This window comes from Haemaphysalis longicornis, unplaced genomic scaffold, assembly GCF_048455015.1.
Source record: "Haemaphysalis longicornis isolate Haplotype H1 unplaced genomic scaffold, Haemaphysalis longicornis Haplotype H1 scaffold_20, whole genome shotgun sequence".
NCBI classification, from domain to species: domain Eukaryota; kingdom Metazoa; phylum Arthropoda; class Arachnida; order Ixodida; family Ixodidae; genus Haemaphysalis; species Haemaphysalis longicornis.
The window spans coordinates 1,118,426-1,137,342 of record NW_027526296.1 but is presented as its reverse complement, the minus strand read 5'-3'; the positions used below and the strand labels follow the sequence as shown (position 1 = coordinate 1,137,342).

Genomic DNA, 18,917 nt, shown 5'->3' with positions numbered 1-18,917 from the left:
CTCTGCTTTTTCAATGAAGAGCCTTCCCCCTCTCTCTCTCTCTCTCTCTCTCTCTCTCTCTCTCTCTCTCTCTCTCTCTCTCTCTCTCTCTCTCTCTCTCTCTCTCTCTCTCAACTCTGGAGCACATCAGCTCACGTTATCGTGGCCGCGCTCAGGTGTATTTAGTGAAGTCTGATTCGTCTGCTATTGGAGTGTAGACTCCGTCGGCGGGACTTATAGTGTAAAGGAGAAACTCAGCCACAAGACGTCTTCCACCATCACTGAGTTAACTGCTGTTAGGGCGGCACTCCTTTGTGTCACCAATAGTCACGCTCGGCAATGAGTAATCTTCGTCGACTCGCGGCCTGCCTTAAAAGCGTTGGCGAAGCTATTACGCCGCCAGAGCCAACTTGCGCGTGAGTTAAATGCATTGAACACAGTTGGACTGCGAGACGGGCACAGAATGTCGCGTCAGTGGCTCACAGGTTATTCCGGCATCCAGGGGAACGTCACCTCTGATCATTCTTACACCATGTCTCTGATGCAGCTGCGAAAGAGGCGCACAGTCGGCGTGTGTCTGTTGGAATTCCGTATTCCAGACAAGACGGGAGTACGGCTATTTCTGACATGGGGTGAAGAATGCAGCTGTCAGCTTGGCAGGGCCCTTTTCACTCTGCTGGAGGTTGACCCCGGTGTAATTTCCAGTTTTTCACCCAAACAAACTGAGGATATCGTCCACCGGCTGCGCTTAAACTTTGCATTCACTCGCAGTTTATTGTTTAAAATGAGCTGGGTGGATTCGCAATTGTGTTTGATGTGCTCCATGCATGAGGACATAAGGCATATCTCTTGTATAGTACACAACGGGAAACAGCGAAAGGAACACTTGTGTGACTGCTACGACGAATTACGCCTTAAAAATGGGTCATTTTCGTGGACTGCGGCGGAATCACGCTAACGCGGCATTGGGGACAAAGGCTCAGTAACCGAATTTTCGAAATGATTCAGGATTGTCCGAGGTTCTCTAAACCTCGGGTCCCTATATCTTTTCCTTCTGTTATCGCATGTTCTTTACTATGCTCAAAATTTGGTTCATTTATTCTTGATTTCCTTTTATTTATTCGCTGTTTCGTCCTAGTTTTCCCTTTTCATTTCTCGCCTCACCGTATTCACCCCAATCATTAAGTATTATTCATTATTCGAAACTTATTCGTTATTCATTATTTCGAATCAGTATTCACTAAACCTCTCTCTCTCTCTCTCTCTCTCTCTCTCTCTCTCTCTCTCTCTCTCTCTCTCTCTCTCTCTCTCTCTCTCTCTCTCTCTCTCTCTCTCTCTCTCTCTCTCTCTCTCTCTCTCTCTCTCTCTCTCTCTATCTCTCTCTCTCTCTATCTCTCTCTTCCTTTTTACTGAAACCTTGCCGGCATGTCACCGCAGCTTACTGTTAGTAGTGGATTCACCTCAAACCAGCCGGCCAACAACAGATCGAGGTCGTGACGTCACAGCCAAAAGTCACGTGATAAAGGCATTTTCGTCACTTCCTGGACCGTGGGCTTTTTTTTTTTTTACTTTTATCGCGAAGGCACTGCGCGTAGCATCAAGAAGCTATACTGCGGTAAGGTGTTTTTTTGTCACTATTGCACAGATACATCCGCCCTTCCGCAGCGGTAGGTTCGCTTTGGCGTTTGTTTGATGCCCGAGTTTGTGTCAACGTAGCCGCGGGTCAACGTCGTGGACGGTTGCTTGCATGATTGTCAAGTGTAGCGTCGAGCTGTTGGTTGATGAACGCGCCGCGTATCTGCTTTAAGCGTGTTCATGTTGCCTGTTCGACAGTCACTGACTCCACCATGGCTCCGCTGTAGTACCAGTGCCAGGCCCATAAAAAGTTTGGATGACCGATCGGCCACCGCTAACTAGCGCCGCTTTCACCGCTAGCGCCGACAGGCTTTACCGCAATGCACCGGTGACGTGCGGCTAAAGGACAGGCGGAAGGAGTTGAAAAATACGAGCGCTACAAGAACAACGGACGAGAAAGGCAAGCAGCTGTCGTATTTGTCGTCCGTTCTTTTCATACGCTGTTATTTAGCGCTCATAATTTTTTTTATTTTATTTTGTCAATATCATAGACCAACTCAACCAAAACACGTTTCGAAGAGAAAGGTGCTTTAGGAGAGCACTTTAATTCGAAAATATTTGTTCCTATTAAAAGCTAGTTCAATAAAACAGCTTTAAAAGCAGAATTTCATATCCTCGCAGCCCTGGTCTCCACAGAAGCTCCTATAAGATATATAACTAGGAGGGTTGCGGGCTTTTAGTTAAGACATTTTGTAGTGGTAGCAAATATTTCATCTCGTACCGAGTACCTATAGCATGGCACAAAAAAAAGGAAGCAGCAGCAGTAACCCGGACAAGCTGTTTTGATACCACAGTTGAAGTAAGGTCAAGTGGCAGGCTTTATCCATCTTGCACACGAACGGAACCGATGGCTGTTTAATAAGTGGGTGGCCTCCCCTGGTTTACTTGGCTTCCTTTGCATTCTGGCTGCCTGTTTGTGAAATCTACCCGTGGGTATTCTAATTATTGTGTGGTGGCAGTGTTGTTCCTCATAGAACAATATTGTAGTAATGATGTACACTGTCTGACCCTGTTGAATAAAGCCAAGATGTAGGTTGCATACATTGTAGGGCCGGGCGTCGGTTAAAAGTTTTAATCCGATTAATCTGTCTGACCGTTTCAATCCGATTAGCTTTAATGACCTAAAATATTATTTAATGGAATCCATACACCAATGATAATAATAAAATGCTTCTCCGTCCCAACAGTTTTAATTGTTATCATCTCTGAGCATACTTGCATTGTTTTCTGTTGTAACGTCACGTAGGTTATTTGAACGCAAATATGGTCCTCGGCATGCACACACTTTCAACGCGGTACTCCTGTTTCGGTTTGCTCACATGACTTCGACCGACTAAAAAATTAATCGCAACTAAAGCATTAATCGGAAAGTTGATCGATCAATCGCCCACCCCTTATACATAGTCCATTCAAAAGCACCACATAACGTTCAACGAGCCGCAATTTGTGCCTTTTGTAATTTGCACTGGGGACAAAAATTAAAATTTGCCACAATGTGCTGCAAACACCTCAGACATAGGAATGTAAAAGGGATCACCAGCACTTTCTTTTCAGTGGGTGTGTTGGTAATAGCTGAATTCTTTTTGCACCACCTTCAGCAGTTATAAGGGGACAGTGCATTCCCATTAGGTGAAGCAGAAGCCACTGAATGAAGATATTTACTTTCTCTAAGAGCACCGCATGTGGTTTTTCTTTTCTAATAAAGCCTTTGCGCTTTTTGAGTATAGGAGCCACACCACCATGCATGATAGTTTTCATTACAGTGCCGTTACCTAACTCTGGGCTTGTGATGTCAGCTCAGAAAAAACTTCACTGAAACAAACATTGAAGCAAACTTGTGTTCTGAGGCCCTGTTGCACCTAACACTGACTTTTTTTCCAGGAAATTCAATTGCAATAAAAAGCTGTGCCCAAACAGCCTCGTATCTTTTCCAATTTCTTTTGTGCATTATACTACTCGCTTTTTCTCCATAGATCTTAACTCTTGATGGCTATTGTTAGTCTCACTTGTAGCTTACGGACTAATTATTAGGTGAAGCCATGCAGACTTTTAGTGGGTGATGTACTTGATCTCTCATGTAGCTGACCGACGTGAACTTTTGGGCGGCTTCACACGTGTAAAGTGCAAAATTTGGATGAGACAAACAAGGATGACATGACCAAGTGCTACTTCCAACTAGGATTTATTGGTAAGATACACTCGCATATATACAGGCAAAATTTTGACAAGATACAAAGGATGACAGGAACAAGTGCAACTAAGTATTACTGGTAAAGTACAATCGTGTATATACAGAAACCGTGCGAACACCAGCAAAAAAAGCAAATTCCAGCACACAAAACAGTTATGCACCGGCACATAATATTTGCGACGCAGCTCATGCCCTGATGTACAAAGTATAACTAGAGATCGAAACTTTAGGCAAAATTCCCATTTTTTTCCTGGAGTCCCTGTAAACTTTGTTCGACATATAAGCATGAACTACAGGAATTAAATTAATCAACTGTTGATAGTGCCTATAAGGGCCTATTTTTAGATTCGTGTCTATATTGGCTTTTTGTTGCCCTAAAAATGCCTTTTTAGGCTTGCTGAGTCCATTTTACGTAACGTGTTGCCCCAAAACATACCAACAGAGTTAACTCTTCAGAACCTATACCTGCTATCAATGTGCAAGGACATTAAAAATTCACAGCTTAGTGACTCATGCATATGGATTTCAGTGGACAGGGGATTACATGTGTCCAGATTGAAAAAGTGTGAGGGCCACTCCAACTAGAAGCCTTTGGAGAGAAACTTCCTCCTCTCGGAAACAGTACAAGGCAGGGAGCAGATGCAGAGGCAACTTTGAGGGCAGAGATTTTTTAGTCTTAAGAAAGCAGGACCTGGAGGCAGTAATGTGGCAACGAGTCTGGTATGGTGAGGGGAAAATGGGGTCGGCAAAGTGGTTAGAAGCATTCAGGCTGTGTCTTTGCAATCACCGGATAGAAATATTGAATAGTGACCATGAATATGCTGGAAGACTCAAAGCATCTTCCTGTCCCAGTGCTTTACGGCGCTGATTGAGCTAGTGTACATGTGTGTTCTTGCATTGAGCATTTGCAGCTTTGACAGTATAATGCACAGCTGAGAGTTTCAAAGGCAATTGGAGTGACAATAGCATGAGTACAGGTGACTATTGACATCTCGATGGGGAAGGCTTGCATAGGTGACTCTTCCTTCTCTCAGTGGAATGGCTGCTTCTATGGGCAACCCAAAGTGGGTATCGGAAATAGTAGTCATGGGTGTATAAAGCCATGGGAAAAGGTGTTCTGGTCAGGGAAGGCTCGCCATAAAAATAAGAATACAGCGCTATGACCACTCACAGCTGGATGAACTTCGCTTTGCTCTGATTAAGTTTGTGATGATACTGAGCTGGGTGTGTTCTAAGAAAACAGAGGGACAATAAAATACCACAACACTGCAAATGGCTTATCTGTCAATATTCTCGTCCTGTACGATCACTGGGTGCAATTAGGGCAGTTACAACTGCAGGAGGTGCATATAAGACAGGCTCACCACTTGCTGTAGCTATAAGGCCTGGGACGTGCAGTTATCAAACTTTACATGCCTTCAGCTTCCCGCTGATTTACGATTTAAAGGTTGCTCTTTTCACTATTTAGGCAATTTAAAATAGTATGCATGCAATATGTAATAGCATGTATGTAAGGCACTTGTATTTGGAAGCCCGCTTCATACAGCTGCCTGCAAAAAATTTCTGCCCGTGCAAGCATCGCACTCAGCCATCAAGAGCGCAGACATCAAGGGCGATAGCAAGCTAAGTGCAATGGCTAATCTCGCCTTTACCATAAAACAAATTCTCCGTTAGTGGGACTAACCTCTTCAGCTTCCATTAAAGGTTTTCTATCTCTCTCTCTCTGTCACCGTGGAATTCGTAGATGTACCGGAACACGGTGAGCTCGACCACGTCTCGTTTGCGCATTAACCTGTCACTGCAATAACAAGCCGAATGTGGTACGTCCAGCGTGGCACCCCAGTGCACACAATCATTTCCACATCACTGAATTCGCTGCATCACAGCACGGCATATCCTCCCTTGGTGAACTCTTTTGCTGCATGTTGTTGCTGACGGCAACGTGACTTGTTTTCTTGTAGGATATGGGGGCGCACAATTAGTGGTGTCACACTTCGTCCTCGATTGTTAGGGAAAAGATCGGTGTCGTCGTGTTGTCGCCGTTTCACCGGCGAGGGCTCAAGGTGACGGCTTCATTCGTGAACTGGCTCAGAAAAACAGACAACGCGATGTCGAGGGACACTTCGACGATACACTTACTTGATTTAAGTAACCGGCCATGACAACGTATCACGCGGGTATCATCTACGTGGAAAGAAACCAACTCGGGCACAGAACAAATTCCCAGGGGCAAAATGACGCAATAACAACAATAAAAAAAAGCGGCGAAGCCAGCGTAGCTCACACACAGTGCCTTTGGCAATCGCCTCCACATGCTTTGGCTGAAGCCTTGGGTGAAACTTCTGACCGCGGTGCATCGCTTCTTGATGCTATCCGCATGCCTTTGTGATAAAAGTAAAAACAAAAAAAAACCCACGGCCCAGGAAGTGACGAAAACGCCTTTGCCACGTGACTTTCAACTGTGACGTCACGACCTCGATCTGTTGTTGGCTGGACAGAGCGTCCCGCAGAATACGGCCCCAGCTGTTGGCTAGCTCGCTGGCTGCATCTGGCTCGTTTGTCTGCGTTTTGCTTCCTTCCTTGCTGAGTCAGACGTTTAACAGTCGCGTTTAACACACTCGACGACTTTCACATTGAAACAGCAGCTGCCATTTCCCCCTCTCTTTGTTCACATCCCTGGGGTTGCATGCTGCTTTTTTGGAGGGCAGCGAACGAGGAGGGGGACCAGCACGCGACAAACCTACAGAAGAAGCGCGAGAGGGAATGGGCGGAGGAAGGTTGTAAAAATAATTGATGGGCTTGGCTCTGAGCGGAGGACGGACCACCTGGCAACACATCACATTCGCACACTCGAACCGAGGTTCAAGAGCGGGCACGTGTCCATGCTATGTTGGGAAGCCAGCTTGCAGTTTTTTTCAAGGGGCCCATCAGAAGGGTGGAGAAAGCCGGGAGGTGTGCAGCACGAGGGAAAAGGCGTATGGGCCGTAATAGAAAAGAAAGAAAGAAAGAAAGAGAGAAGGAAAGAAAGAAAGAAAGAAAGAAAGAAAGAAAGAAAGAAAGAAAGAAAGAGAGAGAAAGAACGCACGAGGCGTGATATTATCAGGCTGAAAAGAGGGAGGTTGGACGGAACGCGAGGTACATGGTGCTCTTCCCACTGCGCCACAAAACCGACACAGAGGGTTGAGAACGGAGGCACGTGCGACTTGTGATGGTTATTTTTCCACCGCAAGTGGTTCTCCTTCGAGGATGGAACCAGCGCGAACTCAAACGGAGACAGGAAGTTGAACACTTGGAACGTCTCCGTTTATGTTCGCGCTGGTTCCGTCCACGAATGTGTCTCTCCAACTAGCCCAGCTTGCAATGTTTCTGCGAGTGGTTCAGAGACGGTTTAGGGGCGAAGAAGCCCCTTATGGGGCTCGGGCTGTCGGCACCTCCTGTCGTCGTCTCCTGCAGTCACGCTACTAAAACACCAGGACACTCGTTTTCCAACGCCTCGCGCAAGAACGTAACGCGTACTAATAGTGTATAATGGATAAAACCGATTCAAAATAAACTAACATTATTTAAAGACTTGTGGAATGCTCTATGTCCGCTTCAGCAATCGTCAAGCACAAGCAGATACTGTTTATAGACGGGTTTGTGTTACACAAATATTCACCGGCTCTTGACGTTTGTCAGTTTGTCAGGGCCTGATAGGGTCGGGTGGTCGGTCAAAGCAAGAAAAGGCATAGTTACCTTGTGCTGGGGCCTCGTTCATCATCGAGGACTAGCCCCCAGGGCGATTGATTTGATTTATTATGGGGTTTAACGCGCCGTCGCTACACTGGCGATGGGGCGCGCCGTGGTGGAGGGCTGCGGATTAATTTTGACGACCTCCAGGGGATATTTAACGTGCGCCCAAATCTCGAACACTCGGGCGTTTTTGCTTTTCACCTCCGTTAGAAAAGCGGCCGCCGCGGTCGGGAATCGAACCCGCGCCCTTGTGCTCAGCAGCACAACGCCTTAGCCACTGAGCCACCGCAACGCGTCCCCAGGGCGAGGCGTGGGCATTGCACTGCCACGGCCGCTCGATGGAAACTAGACCTAGTTTCCATCGAGCGGCCGTGGCACTGCGCTCGCGTTGACCCCTGCCACTACCCCAAACTGGGGCAGGTGGGGCATGCAAATTGCTTAAATCCGGTTTAACGCAAGAGAGGGCGCCACTGCCTCAGCAAGCGCGCGATTGCTCCTCCCACCGACGCCTCTCTGGCGCCCAACCAGCGCGCGCCGCGTGGCAAGATACAGACTTACAATATATGAATACTTTTATACACTGCATGCTTTGAATCCTCCCCAGGTTTCACGTTAGTAGAGATGGCCAGGGATTTTTTTGCTTGTTTCTTTTGTGTGTTTTGTAACGTCTACTAGGATGTTCTAATTGCCTGTATTTTGCAATTGTGTTTGGATTCCGGTAATATCTTGCTGTTATCCTACCTTCTATGCCATACCCGCAAGGGCATTTAGTGTACCTGAATAACAAGACTTGCGCGAATTCAAAGTCTACAATTTCATCGCAACAATCGGTCTTCTTGCAACGCCCCTGAAGAAGAACTGGAATTTCCAAAGTAATCGGAAATTACACCCCACGCATTTTAAACATTTTGAAATTTTGAATCGATTTCTTGATTGTTTCAAATTTGTTTTGCTCGTGTTGCCGCCTTTTCAAGTTCTCTCACTCCTTTCTTTCTTTTTCTTTTTGAAGGGGGGGGGGGGTGTCTCGCCCATTCTGAAGCGAAAGCCTTCGTCCGCCGCTGCTTGGAGCCCATGTTAACTAGTGCTAAAGAATCACCTTGCAACGTCGACAGCTACATTACAATTTCCACACTTTTGCTCCTTTTCTGGGATAATGAAATGGCCTTCTGTTGGAGGAATTTTTTCGCAACAATGATCTAAAGCTCTGAATTGGAAATTTTGAAATACGAATCGAACATTTTATATTTGGTTAAGAGTATGCGATATAGTTTGAAGTATTTGGTACGTAATGACTATTAGTAGTCGAGGCTGCATAAAAAGGCACGAGCCACTCGATGTCGGAGTGAATAAAAAAGATACCTTACAGCCAGTCACTTAACATCGCGAGTTACTTCAAAGTATCGTCTAATCAGTACAGAGCAGCCTCTTCGAGAGAGAGAGAGAGAGAGAGAGAGAGAGAGAGAGAGAGGGAGAGAGAGAGAGAGAGAGAGAGAGAGAGAGAGAGAGAGAGAGAGAAAACTTTATTCCCTAAACAGCCCTAGTCCGGGCCGTCGTGCCACAGTCATTGGAAGACGGCTGGTCCGTAGAACTCCTGCAGAGCTCAAACTGCACTTCGGTTTTTGTTGATAACCTAGGTAGGTTAGCAGTTCTATTCTGTGGAGAGGTTGAAAGCCATAAGACACCCCGTTACCACATTGCAATGAAGGGTCATAAACCCGCTTAAAAAGGAAAGAAAAAGTCACAAGGTCATGCTAAAAGTGTTCGTGAGTTCAAGTATAGAGGATCATGATCATGAAGTGAGATCACCAGTTCGTATTCACGGGTTTGTGGTGAGAGGCAAGCGAAGGAAGGAAAGAAAAAGGGAAGGAATGTGAATAGCATTAACATAATATTAATATTTTGGGGATGCCTATTTTTCTAATGTTGCTCCATGGTTTACCGTTGTGTTGCATTTGTTTTACCCTTTACTGTTGCTTAAATATTTACTATTAATATTTAATACTTATTGCTTCATTAACGTTTGCATAATTATTATTGGATATGCACTTTATTGTTACTTTTAATTTTTTTAATGTTTTTTTACTGTTGTTTTAATACTCGGGACGATGCCAATATTCGGAGCGGCAGCCACGGCCGGGACCGTGCCCACGTCCTGGGGCTCAGCAGCACAATGGCTTAGCCAGTACACCACCGCGACGAGTGCTACCTGTTTTTACAGCAAGCTGTCTTGAGCTATAATGGATGAATTTAGTGATCGGAAAAGGGAAAGGAAGGTCCGCCAGCAAGCGTAGTTTCTCACACCTAGAATTGGACACCGGAACGCCTGCTGAAGAAACTTTCATTTGATCAAACGAACCTTTCGCTTGATCAAATCGAAGTTCGATATGAGCCGTGAGTTGACGTTTCCTTTAGGGAATAATCAAGGTGCAACTCACGGCTCAAATCCTATGATGGTCGGGGCGCAAATCGGATGTCACTCGGGGCGCAACTTGGATGTCATTACGAGTCCCCATACTCCGCACCCTCGCCATCACGCACGGAGTGGAGATGCTGCCATTTTTTTTGTTTGGGCATTTCTCGTGCGGGTTTGTTTATGGTGAGCTTTGCAGGAGCCGATTTCATCCCGGCATCTGGGTAGATGACCCTCATCGTAAAACGGAACTCACAAGCCAGTATAAGCGAGTGGAAAAGGCGGAATCCGAAAATTACAACCTCCCCACCCCGGATGCTAGAATCTCCCGCGTAACCTCCAATTAAGTTTTTTCTTTTACCCTTTTCGCTCCATTTTTTTTTTTCTGTAAATGGCCTTTGGAAACGCTTTCTCGTTCGTCACCGAGGTGATCGCGACAGCGCGCTCTGCGACGTCCGCGGAGCTGAAGATACAATGGTACACGTACCGTATAATTTGCCCCAAATTCACGTTAGAAAGCCACGATTTATCGACGCATCCCACAATGGGCTGTCCACGGCGTGGAAAATTTCAGGTCACTGAACTCCACCACCGCTAGAGAAGGACCACAGCTCACGTAAGTTGCAGAAATAAAACGGGCTTCGCTCAACTTTTCTTGCTCCTGGTAAAAACTGACCACATGGGAGCGCACGCTCTCACTTATCCACCTTCCCCTTGCCCTCCTTCCCCTCTCAAACTCCGTGAACAGCCGTGCGCTCATCGGCCTCCCTATATACTTTGCCATTCGATTCTTCCTCCTCTTCAAATTTAGGCCATAGAAACTCAGTCGCTGTATCGTGACAGGTTTTAATTATAGAGCGGACAGCTGAGAAACTTGGTACTGCGACAATTATGCCTATTTGCTAGCGCAAAATAAACGAACACAGGAGATGAATGCGAACGACACAGGCGCTTAAGCCCGTTACGCAGGCGTTAGACATGCTTATACTTTCTCAGCTATACAAAACCGTTAAAACTCTTCGAACCCTCCAGATTTAGCATAGCAAACAAAGGTGCAACAAAAACAGCGATGAAGATCGTACCCTATTACGATGACTAGAGGGGGAGATAAAAAAGTTTTTTCGGTGGGAAACGTTGACTGAAAAGGTGCGGCGTTAGGCTTTACCACCAAAATTACCAATAAAATGACAGCGGTATAAGCAGAATCCTAATGTACATGTCCAGCAGAGGTAGTGCCTTTGTTTTTTTGTTACCTTCAGTAAGTTCCCGCCACGAAAGCGGAGGATTCATATAAAAACTTCATGTTATGCACGTAATACCAACCATTCATCTCTGCGCATATAAGAAAATTGCCCATTGTTTTTTTGTTTGTTTTGTTTTCCGGCTGCTTCATGTTTATTTCACAGGCACGGTGAATTTTATTCGGTCGCTGTCTTGTACAACAAAAGATCGTTAATTCGAACCGCAAGGGGATTCCGTCTCAATTCTAATGAATTCAAGTTCGAACTAACGAAAGTGAAGTATAAGAACAGTACACGGCGGTAGGGAAGCAGTACGACATGTCAGTAATGTTAAAAAGCTCCGTAACTGCCGCCTGCCTTTTGCCCTATAAGGTAGCTGCGAGCACCTTTTGCTCTATATATGTAGCGCATGGGGCACGCCTCCTGTTCACCCTTTTTAAAACTAAAGAAGAGGGGGGCGGTATCTCATCCGATTACGGCATTCTAGCGTGCGACCACGCTGGTGCTACCTTATATTCCCCAGTTTTTGTGTTTCTGAGCAAAGAAACGGTGTCTTCATCTGTCAGCGCGCCGCAAAGCACTGTACTTTGCCGTTTTAGTCCGCAAAGAAGACATATTAGAAAACGTCCGCCATGGGGGTGTGATTTGGTTTCGCCTGATTTTACCTTCTTTTTTCCTTTTGCTGTATACTTTCCAGAGACGACACACCGTCGTGTGTAGGCGGCGGGTGCGAGTTTTAGCTAACCGTTTCTAACGCTCCGCTATGCTCCCGACGGCCCGCTTAGCACAACCGGAGCGTCGGCGGCAGAAACGCTTTTAGCTAAGCGATAATCGTATCTCCCTCGACGGGGAATGATTCGCGTCACTGGTCGTGCCCTGTGCGTGTGCAAACCAAAACGTCATCGCTAAGTTAAAGATACGAATTGGAATTTGGTCGCTCAAGTAATGTAAACTACCGTGTTTAGTGCCTTATTTCACATTTTTAATACAATTTCACATTTTTAATGCTAAGATTAAACGGTATAGTGGTTCTAAATTATTTTAAAGAAGCCGATAAACTTTGGAATAGCCAAGACAAGGCTGTTTTTCTCGGCGCTGCATAGAAGCAGCCCCGCGCTTCGGTCGGCGTTTTTCGCTTCCGTACTTAAAGCTCGTTGAGGAGTGTGGCACCTCTGCCTATCGGAAGAGCTTTCGCGATTTCGTCGCTCGCGTTTCAACTAAAGAAACGGAGGTCAGAAACGGTCAACTAAAACTCTCTAATGTGGCCATACCAGCCGGCGGCCCAGGCACCGAGCCGCCGGCTCGGGGGTGCATTGTTCGAATTATGCATTCGAATTATGCACTGAAGTTCGGACTAACTGGCTTTGTTGATACATAGGTTTCTATGGGAGCTTGGCCGGACCAAATCGTACAGTTCGAATTATCCATAAATTCAAATTATTGAAGTTATAATTAACGAGCTTTCACTGTATTTAAATACGAACGCGTTAAGACAAACTATTCCATACAAGATAGCTTTCTGTTCTACATCATCTCAGGAAAAACTATCAGGTGTCCTTAACTATCGCTGATGAGGCGCAAAAACGAACCCCCCCCCCCCCTAATCTGCGCTGCGTGATGCAGTGCATTTGAAAGTCCCATACCCGCTATATTCACGTCCGCCGTCGACGAGGCTGTTCCATCTGTATACTGTTTTCACGGGTGCCTTTCTATATACACGTCCACCCGTCGACGCAGCAGCCACGCTATTTTACCGTCAGTCTCACGATATTTTTCGTACGGTCGTGGCTGTAGGTTTCCTGGCGACAAGTTCGTTCAAGGACACCTTGCAATGAAACAGACAAGGCTTTCCTCTACTGGATAAAGAAGCAGAATCGAAAGAAAATGATTTGAACACTTGCAGTCAAGGCCGAAGAAGATGAGCGCACGACATACCTGGCTCCAGGAGTACTGGCCCTTGGGCTTGGTGTTCCACCCGAGAGAGATGACCGCGAACGGGTGGAAGGGTGCGCTCTGTCGCAGGAACGTCCCGGCATCCACGGGAGCCTTGCCTCCCGAGCCGGAGAGCACGTCCGCGTGGAGCCACAAGTCGAGCAGGTTCTGCGCAAGAAAGACCGTATCAGTTGGCAAACCCCGTGTACGCGCAGAGAAAACAGCGGTAAATAGCACGCAGCGACCAGACGTGACAAGCTGCACATGCCGTTCTTACACAAGGCGCCACGACGCTAGACAACCTCAGCCCACTGCGCACAGAAGGGTGTCTGGATTTGAAATACTACTCGGGCCATTTGTCTATCGGTCTATTTAAAAAAAAGACTGTTGAAGCAAAAGCTGAAGGTTGGCGTAGATGTTGTAAAACTTGAGTTCCGTATGACACAAGAGCTGTTCAGAGAAAAAAAAATAGCAAGTTGTATCTAGGCAGAAAAAGTTTGTGCGCCACCGTTAGACCAAACGATGCACTGGATTTGCTGCTTCCCAATGTTATGAATACGTGACTCGCGCGTAACTATTGTAACAACGTGCCGTGCAACTATTTATCAATTCAGTTTCCTTACGGTGAACGTAGCAGGGCACATTCCCATGCCCTTACGAGCTTCTTTTTGAGAAAATTCAGTGTCCTTACACTAAGGAAGGGTATGACCAGTGAAGCTTGGCGCAGTCCAAGAACATTGGCGCTGCTCCGCCTGCGCCGCCGCCTACCCTGACCCTCAATTGTCGCTTGAGCTGCGCAGTAGCTCGCCGCGCGCGCGCTCTGCGGCGAAAGAGACTGTTTTAATGCGAAGCGTATACCTCTTACAGCCAAGGGTTCTGTCGCGACCGTCGGCGTCAATAGAAAACTCCCGCGAACAAATAAAAGAAGTTACTGGCACCGCCAGGAATCGAACTTGGACCGGAATAGAGTAATGGAGCGACATACCGTCGTCATACCGACTAAGTTGCCCCCACACGAGGAGACGGGGAGACAGACGGTGCACTCAACGAGCACAGCGGCGGGTCTACCGCTTGCACACATTCAAAGCCCTAGTGTGAAGTGCAAACCACATAATGTATGATAATGATGTTCACGTCGTTTGTATTGGCGGCGAACGGAACAGCGTCTGGGGAGGGGGAGGGTGGAGAGGGCGCTCTTTGGCGGCGATGCATGCAACAAGAGTGAGGGTGAGCAAGTGAGAGAGATGACGCCATAGCCGTGCGTGCCGCCCTTATCCTCACCCTTCGCCGGACGCTCCTCTCCGTTTTCTTTCTGCCGTCGCTGCGGCGTGCGGTCGTCTCAGGTTTCACTCCTTGTACAGCCACGTGGGCGAATTCAAGTGACGTCGCATGGGCAATCGTTGTGGGTGTCGTTTACAGCTTCGCAGTCCAACCACATTTACTGCGTAGATTGAAGCCAATATTTTCGCTCCCTCTGATGCGCCGTGAGCCGTTTCCACTCACGCGTGTCGGTAGAGAGTGTATATAGATGCGTCATATATTAACCCAGCCAATCTCTCTCCCGTTGCTCCTAACTCCTCTCCAACATGTTTTTTTTTTTTGTAGCATGAGATGCACTGGCCGAGGTTGAGCAGTTTCGCGTGGCTCCTGGAGAGCCGTGCTGCGCATGCGCGAGGAGCAGGGACGTCACGCGGCGCACAGCTGGCGCTCCGGAGCCGCCGCCGCCGCGGCTGGATTGGACTGAATTAAATTGGATTGTATTGTATTAGATTGAATTGGAAATCGTTTTAGCAGCAGTAAGCATAATGATTAAGCTAATCCTAGACAACCAGGAAAGCTAAGAATAACCAGCTGAACCTTAGCTCATGCTACGCATATCCTGGCATAGCCGAGCTAAGCCACTGCTAATTTTTTTTTTCTACCATGCGCATGGGGTTGCGCCGAATGAGTTTTCTGCGTAAACGGGACCACCGCATTTTCCTTTCCCCTAACAATATAGAGCTTCGCTTTATATTGTAGCGTTGTAGTAAGCGAAGTTCGCAGCTCATGAAGGAGGCACCCTCAGCGACAGTCACTGGTACCAGGACAACTTATTTTCCTTCTCGAGGGTGCAATCAGACCACCGACGTACCTGTTCTGGACGCGCGTAATCGAGCCTCGACATAACAGGAGACTGATCGAAGAACCCAAACAAAATAAACGCTTTCGCGTTCTATTCTCATAGGAATATGCTCAAAGATCCTCTGCAACTTTTTAAGAACTTTGTATCTGATTCGCTAGTCTCGTCTGTGTAAAAATTTATACGGTCGAAATTCTGCTTGTTTCCGGCTTTGTTTCATAAAATTAACAACTCGTTTTGAGCGTTGGAACTCCACACAGCACGTGGTGCTGCTGCGGCATAAAGTAACATGGACAGCGTTCACTGAGGCAGAAATCATCTCTCTCATCCTACCGTCGAACGTCACCCACTGTCCATGAAGCAGTTGGGTCAGTGCAAAACCTAAGCCTGGCGTGTCATACAAGACCGAAACTGCACGCGTGAGCGCATTTTGTATCTAAGGAGAGCCGAAAACAAGCTTCATTCGTTCAAAGATCAATAACAATTTTTTTTTGTCCCTGTACGGCAGCCACACGCTTACGACTTCGCGCAGCTGAACGAGATTAATTTGTATGACAGGCCCGCCCCCTTTTTCCCATCAAGCAAAAAAAAAAAAAAAAAGAAAAGAACAGGCATAGCCCACACGACGTAAAGCGAATCGACGTAAAGCGAAGCTTTCAATTATGTTCCCATCATCATTAATGTCAGTGCTCTGAACTGCACAATGGAGTTCAAGTACGCCCGTCTGAAATAATTACACGGGCGTCATTGAAAAACTGGGTTGAGGCGAAAGCGCATGCGGCATTTTGTTCGCTCGTCGCTTCCGGGTGTAGCTCTCATCACCACGCTCGTCGTCTTTCATTGCCGCCGCGCGTTGCTGCCTTGACCCACGTTTTCGAGTCAGCATGCGCGGCATACATTCGCAGTCTGCGCCATGTTTCGCCGTTAGCGAACACGTTCCTGTTCTGCGTGACCCTTCCTTCCGGCTTGCCATGTTCTGGACGCTGCGGGAACATTTTGATTGATTGACTGATTGATTGATTGATTGATTGATTGATTGGTTGATTGATTGATTGATTGATTGATTGATTGATTGATTGATTGATTGATTGATTGATTGATTGATTGATTGATTGATAGTGATATCCCCTTTGAAATGAGGAAATGACGTGTCGTCTTCCCAGGAGAAAAACTAATACCCCTGTCACACGGGCACTTTCAATCGCGATCGAGTTTTCGAGCGCGCTCGACGCACTGCCGCTGCTACACGGCCCGTTTCAATCGCGATCGAGAAGTTGCACCGGTTGCACTCGTGTACGCCAGAGGGCGCTAACAATGTACTTGCAGCCGGCGTCTGGTAACTTCGCGCGGTCGTAGGTATACGTAACTATGTAAGTGTTACCGCACGCTTATTTGGATCAAGTTATTTGACACAATTTGTGTCGTTAGTTGAATTTGTCACCTTCTGTGCCATTACGGAGCGGGGACGAGAGTATCGCCGCTTTCGTTCGATCGCGCTTGGAAGCCTCGATCGCGCTTGAGAAACCAGGATTGAGTTCGAGCGGGATCGAGCTCGATCGCGATTGAAACTGCCGTGTAGCAGCCGCCCGATCCGGATTGAGTTCGATCCAGATAGACTCAATCGCGATTGAAAGTGCCCGTATGACAGGGATATAATATACCTATGTTTTATACTCTTCGTTTAGTACTAGGGCAGCCACAATTTTATTTTTCTGTAGCAGGTGGTGGCTGTCTTAGCCATTAATCCCCTCTCTGCTTTCCGTCCACCAACACTCCAATCTTCTTTTAGTCGCTTCTACAGCCTTCCCCTGTTCTATCATCTGTTCTACCCGTTCTAGCGAATACCAGTGCGCCATCTGGTGGTATCGTAAGAAACCCAGGATGCTCCTCCCCGTCACCGGAGCGGTGGGCGAGGTGTGGTCGAAGGCACGAGCGGCGAATCCGGCCAGAGGAACAGCAGCCAGCAGCAGCAGCCGCTTGAAAAACCGCGAGAGGGGAAGTTTCGTTTTGATAAACTTTCCGTGGACGCGATGTATGTTGCACGTCCAAGAATCTGAATTATTCCGAATCCAACGGGCCAGTTCATTCTTTAACGCGAACGTAACTCGAAGAAAAAAAGTGAGAAAAAATAGGAGCCCTGGTTCCACCAGTGAATGTGGTGGTAGTGCGATTGCCATCGGGCACACGCGTTTTACGGCAGCGAACAGGCAGGAGATCGAGACGTGGGAAAGAGGAAAGAACATGATGAAAGAGGGGGATAGTTGGTATTTATTAGAGCCCCTAGATAATCTTATGTTGTGGCTTATCTGGATATGCTTCTCTTGCCACTGGATAAGCATATATAGTGGCTATAGTTTTGACCTAGGTCGGCGCCAGGTGAGCGCCTGGTCGTTGCCAATGAACAGATACGAGGCCTCCTCCTCCTCTCCGTTGACTTCGCAGTATTTTGCTCAGAAGGCGAAGGGTTCGGCATTCTTTCCTCATCTATTGTTACGCCCAGGGGATTTCACAATCGCATTTTTTCTGCAGGAAAGGCACGTGTCGTGCTGAAAAAATTAAAGCCATTCCACTCACCGTGAAAGCTGTCGGAAGTGCAGAGCAGTGATTCGCCATAACGGGCTGTGGCGCCGTTATCCGTTCACTGCTACCACAAATCTCGCTCTTCGCCGTCCTGTCTTACTCCTCTCTCGATGAATTGAACGGAGGTTTGTTCAATGCAGTACAAATTTCCCGCCTTCGTGCGCAGTGCTCGCGCGCCCCCTGCCTGGAACAGCGCGAGCGGGAGTCCTGTTCTTTTTGTCCTGTTCTTTTTGTGCTTGCTTTTCATCCCGCACGTGCCGGCGCCTTACTGCGCAGTTTAGGACGCGTCGTTATTGGCGGCCGCTTTTTAAATGCAGAGCATTTCAGTAACTCACGATGTCACCCGCGATGTCCCGTCGTAGTCCGCACCCCTCCCCGTACACTATATAAAAGAAAATACTATCCGGCGCCAGGTTTCGATCCCTCGACCCTGCGGGCGGAATGCTATGCACATGGTGCTCTACCCACTGCGCCAAAAAGCCGATACAGAATGGAAGGCTACGAACGCGCCTTATATCGTTGACTCATTCAAATTACTGGTGACGAGCGCTCTCTTGTCAGCAGTTGCCACAAGTGCAACAGCATTAACGTAACGCAAACTACTTAACGTCGTGCGCCCCCGGAAATTCTCTGCATTTGATCGTGCCCCTCGCGAGGGGGATGTTTTTCGCTTACTATCGTAAAAACGAACCCAATGGGCGTTCCTAACTAACTGCACGCGGGAGCTGCCGGTTATTTACACATATTAAATGCAGAGCATTTCAGTAACTCACGATGTCACCCGCGTTGCCCCGTCGTAGTCCGCACCGTCGTTGTCCGCACCCCTCCCCCTACACTATATAAAAGAAAATACTATGCGGCGCCAGGTTTCGATCCCTCGACCCTGCGGGCGGAACGCAATGTACATGGTGCTCTACCCACTGCGCCACAAAGCCTACACAGAATGGGAGGCTACGAACGCGCCTTATATCCTTGACTCATTCAAACTACGTCAAGAAGCTGCTGATACAACGCATTCACTACCACCAACTCCCCAAACACTAAACGTTGACGCAATACACCCACCCCCTATGCGATGCATTTACTCGAGTCCCCCTA

General features: G+C 47.4%; 1 protein-coding gene across 1 annotated transcript in view; it reads right to left on the bottom strand.

The window, feature by feature from the left end:
• Window positions 1–18,917, bottom strand: part of LOC144172291 (uncharacterized) — a 61,724-nt gene that overhangs the window by 20,694 nt on the left and 22,113 nt on the right. Inside the window, exon 2 of the mRNA XM_077701042.1 lies at window positions 13,124–13,288. Coding sequence (XP_077557168.1) covers window positions 13,124–13,288 — 165 coding nt within the window. The remainder of the gene's footprint in view (window positions 1–13,123; window positions 13,289–18,917) is intronic.